Genomic DNA, 12,550 nt, shown 5'->3' on the forward strand with positions numbered 1-12,550 from the left:
CTGGCCCTGATTTTACATGGCATACCAATAACATAGTTCTTACCTTTCCCTCCTCCATTTAGCATATTTGTTGGTGTTGAAGTTAATCCTAATGACAACTGAGGAACATGTCTTGGTTGAATATGAGTAGAAGTATCCTGATAAAGCAAATATTAATATAGATCCATGAATTCCAATTACTTTGAATACACATTCTTTTCTTTTTTTCTTTTATTGGATCTTTTTTATTTAGATTTCAAATGTTATTCCCTTTCTTGTTTTCCCAGACATAAGTCCCCTATCTCATCACCCTTCCCTTCTTCTATAAGGGTGTTCCCCTCCCCATCCATTCCCCCTTCTCATCACCCCCATATTCCCCTACACTGGAGGTCCAAAAGAAAGTATTCTGGGCTAAAGAGATGGCTCAGTTGTTAAGAAGGTATTCTGCTCCTGCAAAGAGTCCATGTTTGTTTCCCAGCATTCACCTAGGGTGGCATTTAACTATCTATAACTTTATCTTCAATATGCTCTGAATCCACACACACACAAATCCACACAGACACATTTATACATATGCTCAAATATAAAAAGGCAGTCTTTTATAAATTGTAAAAGCATGTACAATTGACATGAAAATAAGTATGTTTTCAACATATTTTTAAAATAGTGATTCATTGTCATACGCATGCTTCTTAGATGAAATACATAATATTTAACACCATTGAAAACACACATTATGCACCCACTATGTAATGTAAGAAGACATGTAGCAACAGTCAGAACATTACATGATATGCATATTAAACAGGATTTTACTTTGAAACACATGGAGCATCATTTTGCAAATCTCAGGTTAATAAGAAGATATTTAAAACTGTATTTGTTCATAATAATTTTACTGCATAATAAAATTACTACAGAATCAAGTAATTGCAATGCGTATGTCAATACAAATTTTCAGTAAAAACGAATCAAAATGTCATCTACAGAAAAAAAAATGATGAAATTGCAGGTAACCAAATTTAGAAACTTAGCTCAGTCTCAGAAACATAAAGGTCACAAGTTTTCTCTCATTTTTAGTTTCTTGATTCTTTGGTGGGAGGTATGAATTAATGTTTTTAATTAGAAAATTGCAAGCTGGGGTTGGGGATTTAGCTCAGTGGTAGAGTGCTTGCCTAGCAAGCACAAGACCCTGGGTTCGGTCCCCAGCTCTGAAAAAAGAAAAGAAAAAAAAAAGAAAATTGCAAGCTGTTGCTAGTTATTTTTAATTCTTTTTTAAAATTCTACTGTACATTTTTTCTAACTTTTTGCATGAGTACTACATCTGAACCTTTCTGGATCTTCCTTCCCTATGAGGCTCCAAATCATATTTGCATATAGGATATGAAAATTTAACTGGCCTTCATTTTAGGAAGAGACCTTAGCTAAAAAGAGAACGGAGAAAGATGGTGACATTATGGACTTGAGAGATGTGCTCAACATACAAAATTGGATGAAATTTTTGTAAAGAGAAATTTAGAATTTTAAAGGGAGAAAAGCCAAAACATAGCACTCATTTTAAATACAGATTTATTTTTATTTATCATTATTAATTATTATTATTTATTATATTTATTATTATTCATTTATTTATTATTTAGAGACTTTCATAAGCCCCGCCATTCTAATTATTAAAATAGTGGAAGTTTATATTTTACACAGTACCAAATTTATACCATTTAGATAATTTGTGTTCTGCACCATTTTCAGCCTTTGTGAGCATTCTTCTCTTTTACCAAATTTTCATATTTTTAAGAACATGTTCCAAAAAAGGATTTATAGTAAATCATTAGAATATAAACAGAATAAAATAGACATTTTATTTTGTTTAAAATGCTAAATGTTTCCCATCAAATATTAGCTAAAAACAAAATGATTGAATGAAATGATAAAATAAAGACTTTTGTTTTTTGGTTTATATGATAGCATGTAAATTACATTATAGAGGTCTTCCACCTGTCAAAATTATAATATAAAAATAAACACAATTTATAATAAGAAAGGAGTCTGAAGATATTTGTGTTTGTCTGAATTGGTCCAATTGTTTACTCTCACATTTTCCTTTATATTATAAAAATGGAAACAGATGCATAGACCCAAGCCAAATATTAGGGGTAGAGCTTAAGGTATCCTGTAGAAGAGGGGAAAGGAGGATTGTAGGAACCAGAGGGCTCAAGGACAGAAACACTGCCCACAGAGTATACTAGGAAGGCTAATAGGGGCTCTCAGAGAGGGTCCTGGTATGAATCTGTCCTAGGTCATCTATATATATTCTATGGTTGTGAAGCAAGATGTTCTTGTGGAACTCCTAACAGTGTAAACAGAAGCTATCTCTCTTTCATGTGCTTTTAAGTCCCCTTTCCTCTTATTATGATTTATCTAGCCTTAATATGAGAGTATATGCTAGTCTTATTGTAACTTATGTCATGCTTGGTTGATATCCCTGGGATGCTTTCACTTTTCTGAAGGGAAAGTGGATCTGCAGGAGACAGATGGTGGCGGGGGCAGCAGGGGGGACTGGGGAGAGGGGATGGAGAGAAACTTTGGCTGAGGTGTAATATGTAATAAAGAATAAATTTAAAAAAAGAAACATTGTAAGAATAAAACTGAATCAGGGTTTTGTTGTCTGAAGTCCTACTTACTTGTCCACATTGGATTATAAAGACTTAGATAATGACAGATAAGCTTTACTTCTCACCAATGATGCCATTATTGTATTTCCTAATGCAAACTCCTTTCAAATATTTTTTGATACTCAGAGAAATATTTTACCTAAATATAGTTTCACTTTACTCTCCATTAAAGAAAATATCTGCAAAGTTTGATAGATTTCACAGGGTCATGTGAAGAATTGAAACCTATTTTCTGATTACTTGGTTATTTTGTTAAAATTCCACACAATGACTCATCTGCTGTGTCCCCTGACTCACTACCTGTCACTTTGAAAAATTTCAATAGCTAAGCAATGTAGTCAAAGTCAAGGAAAAAAATAGCTGTGGCTTCAATCTTTAATTTGATGGTAAATATGAAAAATTATTTGGTATCAAGGATATAAATATGCCATGGGAAACATACAACACAAATTACTCCATATGAGCTGAGTAGAAGAATTTCTACAAAATATGTGTTCAAATAGTTTCAAACATCTATGTCATCTGTATGCATGACGAGACACAATGTATTCTAATGGTATTTAAATTCTTTGAATAGTACTTTCATGATATTGGCTTATTTTCTTCAGTGAGAAGTTAATCATTTAATTGGATTCTATGGCATAGTGCAAATGTACCATGTTCCTGTTCATTTTACATTGTACCCCCCTCTCCTCATCCTTGAATTTTTATCCTTTTGGTGGTTACTTAGAGTTAAGTGTACAGATACTTAGATCACATTTCTTTGTCAACATGTTCAGCAGATGCAATTAACTTACATAAGATGTCATTTGCATCCAATATTTCTTATATAATGAGAGTGTCCTTTATATAATATGATGGTAGATTATTTATATATAATATATGAAATCCATCATGATAACAACATTAAAAATTTCACTGTTCAAATAGGAGTCTTCTGTCCAACTGGTGCTGGTACAAAAGTTATACAGTTTTTTTTTTATTGACTCCAACATTTCCCCAAAATTGATTCTATGGATCTAATTATCTAAGAAATTTGTAGGGAAATACTATAATTCTACAGAAAACCTTAAATTAAGGCTGAGTTTGAAGAAAAGCAAGTTTAAGGCTCATGTTTTTGCTTTGTGTATGTTGTGAGTACTAATTTTTTATAATCTTAATATTAACGCATAAAATAGCCCTTTATATATTGACTATAAATGACTAATCATACTGCTAAAGGAAAGAACTGGGGCTATGGCAGGCAAAATAAGAGGTAAATTTGTAGTTTCTATTGTAGAAGCCCATAGACAATGCATAAATACTAAATTAAACATATCCTATAAAACCCAGGCTATTTGTTATTTCTCAGAGAGATTGGTGAAGTAACCATTATAGAGACACTATTCAAAAACTAATAAAAATAAATTCAGCTTGCAACTTATTCATATATATTCAATACAGCAATATATATGAATGTACATTCATATATATTGATAAGATTATTATTCAAAAATACTTCAGTTGATAAATCAGATAATACTGAACATGTGTGTGAGTTCTTGGTGTTATAGGGTCTTATACTGGGTTAAAGTAGAGCTAGTGAGACCACTGGATTGATGTGGTATGGAGTGACACCTAAGTGCTAAGTGTATTTATTGGTAGGCTTTTGATTCATGCAATTCTACCACTTTAACACAAAGATCAACTTATCTCAAAGTTTAAAGTATTTTATAGAAAAAGTGAGTTTTAAAATTATTGTTTGTAACATTAAAATGGGGAGACATATACCAGCCTGTCATTGTTTCCAAATGCCTGGTGATAATGAGCACAGTTTTCCTTACATTTTACACAGAAGTAGAATTCAAGAATAGAACTATACATGATAATAATTTTTAAATTAATAAAAATTCTTGAAGGAACTCTACGTATGGACTAGTATAGATTTTAAGAAGATTCACTGTGTTTTAACTTGCAAAATATGTTAAAATTAAATTTTAAGCTTTAGACTATTTATTCTAAATACATGTCTAGAAGAATGTGCCATTTAGCCTGTGGTACAAAAGCCATTAAAATAGAAATGAAAATTCAAAATTACTTACAGATGATTGACTAGTTTTCTCACCATCAAGATTTTCCTCTGTTTTCAGTTTTACATTTGCTTCTATATAAATTAATATATATGATGATAAATAAAAGAGAAATGATATTTTTAAAGTAGTATTCTTTACAACTATACAGTTAAATTAGGCATTAGTTATTGTGATAAATAATATTTTACATTCTCACTTCAGACCAAATCCCCTTATGAATATCAATGTAAAAATACTGAATAAAATTCTGGCAAAACGAATCAAAGAACATATCAAACGATCATTCATCATGATCAAGTAGGCTTCATCCCAGGGATGCAAGAATGGTTCAATATATGGAAATACATCATTACAGTTTACTATATAAACACACTCAAAGGAAAACACCACATGATCATCTCCTTAGATGCTGAGAAACCATTTGACAAAATTCGACGCCCCTTCATATTAAAAATCTTGGAAAAATTAGGCCTATGCCTAAACATAATAAAAGCTCATGATGTGAGCCATGCATTATATCATCAGTAATAGTGTCATGGTTTGGTGCCCGCCCATGGGACAGATCCCAAGTTGGGCCGAAATTACTTTTTGTTAAAGAACGTTGTTTGAATCATTGGATAATCACATGTAAAAACATTATACATTAGTTTCTTCTGCACACGTGTGTAATTGCTTCTTCCCTCAAGTTACAACACTTGTTTATTAACTGCTTCTCATAGGACATGAGAACTTAAAATATACAGTATACTTAAAGTTTCATTACTGAAGCATGATTATTATCTAAAGAGTGAACTATCTGTAGAATATAGTTTAGAAGTAAACACAGCAGGACGAATGCTCATTTGAAGCCACAGAGACTGTGTCAGCATGCACAGGCACTATACTGGTATTGTTCAGATGGGGTTCCAGTGCCGAGAGGGAAAGTGGACCCAAGTCATCACCCACTAAACCAGAAGCTATCTCTAATTGATGAGTACTTGCAAATAGAAATGTAGTTTTCTCTAATGGAGTCTTTCTGAGTATTCAAAGCACACTTAAGACCAAGCCCAATGCCCAGACGTGATGGACAACAAATATGAACTCTATGGTTTTTGTGGAGGTTCTTTGTCTCAGAACCCTTTGCCAGGACTTTTTATTTCTTTAACCTTACAGGTTATCTGCATTTATATCATGTATTTTTATAGGATTTCTGTGTGTGATAACATCAATGTCTGTTTGTATCCATACGTGTTTCTTGAAATTTTACTTTAGATCATTTTCTTTTGTTTCTTTGTTTTGTCCCACTATAGTTTGTTTGCCTTATTGTATTATTTTTGAGTATTTCTGATGCCAGTTTATATTCTAATAAGATAGAGAAAGAAAGGGTATAAATTTGGGTAGGTAGGGATGTGGACAGGGTTTAGGAGTATTAGAAGAAAAGGAAACTATAATCAAAATATATTGTCTAAAGATATACTTTCAATAAAGAAATCAACTATTTTCCTATTTACTATGACTAAGGTTTTTAAAAAACATGGGTTTTTAATATCACCACTTTACAAACTGTATTTGGAAATTCCATATTTCTCCTCCTCATTTATGCCACAATAAATGTTCAATGAATGTAATTTAAATTTAAATTTAAAAAGTAATTAAAAAGAAAGAAAGCCCAATTTGGAACAGAGAAGTTTACAAAGATATTTTTGTTATTAGTTTCAGTTTTCTAAACATCTGGGCATAAAATAAACAAAAAAAAAGACAGGTCCAATACTTACAACACTTGTACCTTAATAAGAAATTACAGAACTTACCTGCACAGGAAGTTTTTACACCCATCATTGATGAATTACTATCTAAATCATGGTCTTTCCTTTCATTGGTAGCCTAGATTAGTTTTAAAATAAAATACTTAATAAATCCTCTCATATAGTATATAAACTATATAACAATATAGAATAAACATAAGTAATTACCTTACACTGAGAATATTGTTCAAGAGGATCTACAAAGCCAAAGAGATATAACCAATTATATATTTATGTTACATAGTCTTCCATGCCTATATATACATATATATATGAATATACATATGACATTCTTAATTGATGGATAGAGAGAAAAAGTCTTAAATTTTAAGATGAAAACATGACTGTGAGGTGATATTTTAACCTCCAAAGCAAAAGCAAAAAGACCTAATATGATTAAATAAAAATTCTACAACTAGTCACATTGGTTAAAGAATTATCATATTTCTAGCTTATTAAGGAATGCTGAAGCAGTCATAATGACTCAGAGTAACACAGAAGTCATTTTCATCAAAGAGAATTATGTGATGATCAGCTCTTGCTGTTAACTTGCTTAAAACCAGTTAGTAAAATTGTTTTCTTTCCTACTAGAGATATGTGACATTATAATGACTGCATTTCTTCTCTTTCTAAGTTTACACAGCATACATTTTTAGAGAAGGTTTATGAATCTAAATTATAACTGGATGCAAAGATTTTTTCAGTATTGAAATATAATTGTCTAAATAAAAACTCAAGAGTTATTTTTTACAGGAAAACTGGAAAGGAGGGTAACAATAGAAATGTAAATAAATTAAATAACCAGTAAAAAAAGAAAACTACTTAAGACATATTTGAAAATTTGACAATATTTAATACAATGGTCCTTTTTGTAATTAAGGGATGTCCATTTTTCTAAAGTTGCTCTGGGTGTATCATGTGAACAATAAAGCTATAGTGATCAAACAACTATCTTTTAAATAAATTGGAAACCACTTTTAAAAAAGTTTGTACTTTTATATTCTAATAACTCTCATCTGAATGCTTAAGATTCTAACATCCCTATTAGTTGATGTACAGCAACTGTAGACAGGAAGTGAGTGACTGAGGCTTTTAATGTTTGCCTCACTCCATCCCATTACTGGTCATCTATGCAGCAATGACAACATAGTCTATTTGAATGAAAATATACGTAAGCCTTGAAATGAATTCTCTCCTATGTTCTCATCATTAACTTCAAGTTTATGCAAGTTGTATTCTGTCTCTTCTGTTCCTCTAGATAACCACTTCTGTTTTTAAGACATTCTCTAAACCAGTGTCTGAATGCTTTCGACTTTATATTCTTTTAATGGATTAAACCTGTGTGATTTTCTTTCTTTTTTTTCCTGTATTCTATCCTGTAGGGTAATGTCCTGAAATGTAGCTACAATGTAGCATTGAAGTATTGTAAAGGATGAGTAGCACTGTATGGCCTGGTTCTTGTGTTTTTTTTTTTTTTTTTTTTGATAGTCTCAAAAATTGAGGAGACAAAGAAACAGTAATGGGTAAACATGTATAAAACATGTAGTTTTACTAAAAGGTCTATTTATAGCCATCCCACATATTGATATTCTGAACCTTCTTTTGATACAAAAATGGGTCTTATAATATCCCCTGTACACCCACCTCATTTTCTTTCCTGTTGTTTCCACATTCTTTGCTTTTCTTAATCATTTCCTTGTCTTCACCAGGCTTTGTTTCTTAGCACTTATCAACTGAGTAAAACTCTGATATAACCAATCTTTCCTTTATTTATATTTTACTCATTTCTGCTCTGACTTTTATTATTCCTTGACATCCACTGAATTTGGGGTTGGTTTTAAATATACATATCACAGCCATCTTATGCCTTATAAATTCCTAACTGTTTCATGACTCTTTGATTAGGGGATAATTGCCTCCTTCTGTGTCAAATAAACACTCAGCCAAATGGCATTTATTTTATAATGCAGAGCTCTTACCTTTATTCTTCACATTTACTGTGTTTTCTCCCTTTTGACATTTACCAAAGTATACACGTGCAGCACCTTTAGGCCGAGGCATCTTAAACATGTGCTGTATGTAAAAGAACAGTTTTGATAATGTGATATATTAAAATGTAGAAATCAACTTCCAAGAAAACCACTAAACCCCATTAATTACATTAAATATAAAAGAAGCTTGCAAACAAAAGCAAGAGATTTGAAAACACAAACTTTGTTTTATCATTAATATCTAACCGTTATCATCCTAGAGTGTCTGCCAACATAAACTATAGAGTTATACAGTTTTGTGGATTTTTAAAGGATATGTTTCAATAAAGATAGTTTAATATTAAATAGCAGAGACAGGCAGGTTTTTTATCAATTATCAATTCAGAAAGAACCTAAAACTCCCGTAGCACATGTTAATAAGAATGGAACCATATAAATATCTCTAAATGTCTGTGCTAAATCAAGGATTTTACCATCAGTTTTGATTTTTCACATGATGTGGGAAACGATGACTATATTTAGAGCTTTGGTTCTCTCTGATGTCTTGCAAATCCATGTAGCTAGGCATCAAATTGGGAACAGGGTATTATTGTATGCTATTCCCATATGTCATTGTGCTAGAATTCCATGTGTCGGTGTCTTTCTCCTTTAGTCTGCAGCTGCACATTCACATTCACAGAGATTTATTTAAGTAAACCTAATACTAACCTACCACAAACCTAAACTGTCTTCTCATTTGGTTCTTAAACTCTAGTAGATTTCCTCATCTGCCATGTCTATCGTTTACCAGCAAAGCATCTATTTAGTACCGAATATTATTATTTAATTATAATAATATAAGCATAATATATTATGTGTAAATGTTTCATATAAATATAAAATTACATAAAATTAATTATAATATTATATAATATTGTTCATTAAACCCAATTAAAATGTCTTCAGGCAGACATCAGATTTCAATTGGAATTCTAGCAGCATTGGTCTTTACAAGTTTTTCTACAAATTAGAAGTTCATATAGGACCATACCCTTATATATACATTGTACGTTATGTCTAATTCTGATGTAGTTTAATGCCAATAAAGTCAGGAGTGCTATTTTTATTATATTTTCTGATTTTCTTTATTTAAAGAGAACCAAGTTTGGATTTTGTATTTTGTATGATAATTAAATTTGTATCCTGAATGTTTTTATCATAGAAGGTAAATTGTATACATGTTCTAACAAACATGTGGAAGACAACCAGAGAGCCAAATTAAGGACTGAAATTTCAAGCTTTGTAATATCGACAGATAATAGGTAAGCACAAATTATGTGCTTCACTCACTAGGAATGAAGACTCTTAGCTTGACTCTAACTCAGGAACTAAACTGCTATACTATTCATAATTTCAATTGCTAGTCATAAGTATCAAATTTAACCAGTTCTTCTTTTAAACATCTATAGGTATTATAGAAATGAATATAAAAATAAAAACTGAATCTTCTAATGATAAGGTTTAGCTTATTTTACTGTTCCTTTTAAAGATTCGGGTTTCACAGCCATGTAAAGGGAGGTCAAAACTAAATATTAAATCATGACCTAATGATTCTATAAGGAGATAAGGAGAAGAAAACTTCATGAGGCCTATGAGATACCATTTGTCAATGAAAACAATATTTTAGAAAAAGTGAAATCTTAATACTCATGTACCTCATGCTGGGATTTTTCACCATTACCATGGCTTTTGTGTTCTTCCTCTAATCTTGATTTTACATCTGGTTTTTGTGGTGAATCCACACAATTAATTGAAACTAAGAAAATTAGAGCATGATACAACATCATAGTTACAGTCATGAGTAGACAAAAATAAATTAGAAAAATATTATTCTGACATTATTTTTCTTAGCTATCATGACTTCAAACTGAAACAGCATAATAAGGCCTAATTACTCCAACAGATTTGCCATCTGTTAATGGCATTCTTAATCACCCCATATGTAACCCTATTTGTTCATCACACTATTTTATTCTGCCTTATATAGCATAATACAAGGAAGCAGGACCACTAGATTTGCCCTAAAATTCTGCAAAAATTATGGCTGACAGTGATGTTTATGTTTAATTATTGTAAAAATGTATATTAACTCATGTTCCAGTATTTTAATCTGGAGACGGTTTCTTCAGTCACTTTAGGCATACCTTAATCCAATTGATTCCCTTTATATTTTTCTATGCATCCAAATAATTTCCCTTATTATATACAAAACTCTATTATTTTTAATCTTTATTTCCTCTTCTTTGTTACTTCTATTTATTTACAATATTCCTCAAGTGAAAATGTAATAATAAATTAACTTCTCTGTCATCTGTCTTAATGATATATCTTATTCAGCCAATTATTATACTTTATTGTGCAAATTATACTCATTTTGTATATATTATTGGTTGGTAAATATTAAAGTGGTAAATCTTTTCTTTATAAAACTAAGTAGATTTAATGCATCATATGATTTTTATGGTTCTCTCAAATCACATGTAAAGGAAGTTAGTTATCATTCCAAAATCAGACAGTAATTCACAGTAATCTCATTAGCATAGATAAAATTGAAGTTTCTGTTATCATTAGTATTTCAAATACATAGAGTAGAGAAGTGTAGAGCTTCTGTTTGCCACATTTTTTATTTCCTTATTTCTAGTGATCTATTCAATGAAAATAGCATAGTGATTTACTTATTCACTCTGAAATGTCTTATCCCAAGCTTTGTTATCATTGATTGTAACAAATTGATTGTTTCTTTCTTTATATCTTCATTTTTCCTATATACTATTTCTTATGGCGATGCATTCTGAATCAGTGGTCATGGTACTACCTATTACCTGCCTTTTAATGACTGAATCTAAAAGGATGCTTTCCTTTCCGACATTTTAATTTTATAGTTAAGAACTCACAGGTCTAGAAAGAATGAACAAACAAAAGAAAGTGAGAGAGAGATGATAGAGATAGACAAATGATTGGTGTCAGAAAGATATGTTGCTATATACACACATATTTATTTTCATATGTACATAATACATGAATATATATGTGATAGACAGATCCACTTGGAATTAGTATTCATGTAACCTTACACAATTATATATTCTACTAGTCTCTCTATTCTCCTTTCCCATTCACTAGAAATAGGCAAGAAATAATAACAAAATCTAGGCTTTACTTCTCTTACTTCTGGAACTGTTATGAAATATACTAAACCACCAACAAAAGAGTACACATGGAGTAGCCCATAGCTCTAGCCACATATATAGCAGAGGATGACCTTAATCTCCTCCCAGGCATCAGTGGGAGGAGAGACACTTGGTCCTGTGAAGGCTCAGTTCTCCAGTGTAGGGGAATGCCAGAGTGGGGAGAAGGGAGGGAGTGGGTGGATGGCTGGGGAAGCACCCTCACAGAAGCAGGGGTAAGGGGAATAGAATAAGGGGGTTACAGGAGGGGAAACAGAGAAAGGGGATAACATTTGAAATGTAAATAAAGAAAATATCCAATAAGAAACTGTCTTAAGAAGTAAATAAAAATTGAAAAATTAAAAATAAATACATAAAATGAAAACTTAAAAGAAATGCACTATTGAACAATTTCTAAGTAGAGAATTCTGTGCACTTGTTACACAGTGAACTACATATATGCTGAACTACATATCAGCAAAATTGAGAGTTTAGCATCAATGTAGAAACCAGATACACTTAATCATATTTTTTTTTATTAACTTGAGTATTTCTTATATACATTTCGAGTGTTATTCCCTTTCCCGGTTTCCGGGCAAACATTCCCCTCCCCTTTCCCCTTCCTTATGGGTGTTCCCCTCCCCATCCTCCCCCCATTGCTGCCCTCCCCCCCACAGTCTAGTTCACTGGGGGTTCAGTCTTAGCAGGACCCAGGGCTTCCTCTTCCACTGGTGCTCTTACTAGGATATTCATTGCTACCTATGAGGTCAGAGTCCAGGGTAAGTCCATGTATAGTCTTTAGGTAGTGGCTTAGTCCCTGGAAGCTCTGGTTGCTTAATCATATTT

The 12,550-nt window shown here is 31.7% G+C and overlaps 1 protein-coding gene across 1 annotated transcript in view; it reads right to left on the minus strand.

The window, feature by feature from the left end:
* Potefam1l1 (POTE ankyrin domain family member 1 like 1) overlaps positions 1 to 12,550 on the minus strand; it is a 185,901-nt gene that overhangs the window by 106,227 nt on the left and 67,124 nt on the right. Inside the window, 6 exon segments of the mRNA XM_087654945.1 lie at positions 44 to 137; positions 4,733 to 4,794; positions 6,514 to 6,586; positions 6,676 to 6,704; positions 8,487 to 8,580; positions 10,193 to 10,293. Of these exon segments, the coding sequence (XP_087511071.1) occupies positions 44 to 137; positions 4,733 to 4,794; positions 6,514 to 6,586; positions 6,676 to 6,704; positions 8,487 to 8,580; positions 10,193 to 10,293 (453 nt within the window).

Source organism: Rattus norvegicus, chromosome 3, assembly GCF_021556685.1.
Source record: "Rattus norvegicus strain SHRSP/BbbUtx chromosome 3, alternate assembly SHRSP_T2T, whole genome shotgun sequence".
NCBI lineage: Eukaryota > Metazoa > Chordata > Mammalia > Rodentia > Muridae > Rattus > Rattus norvegicus.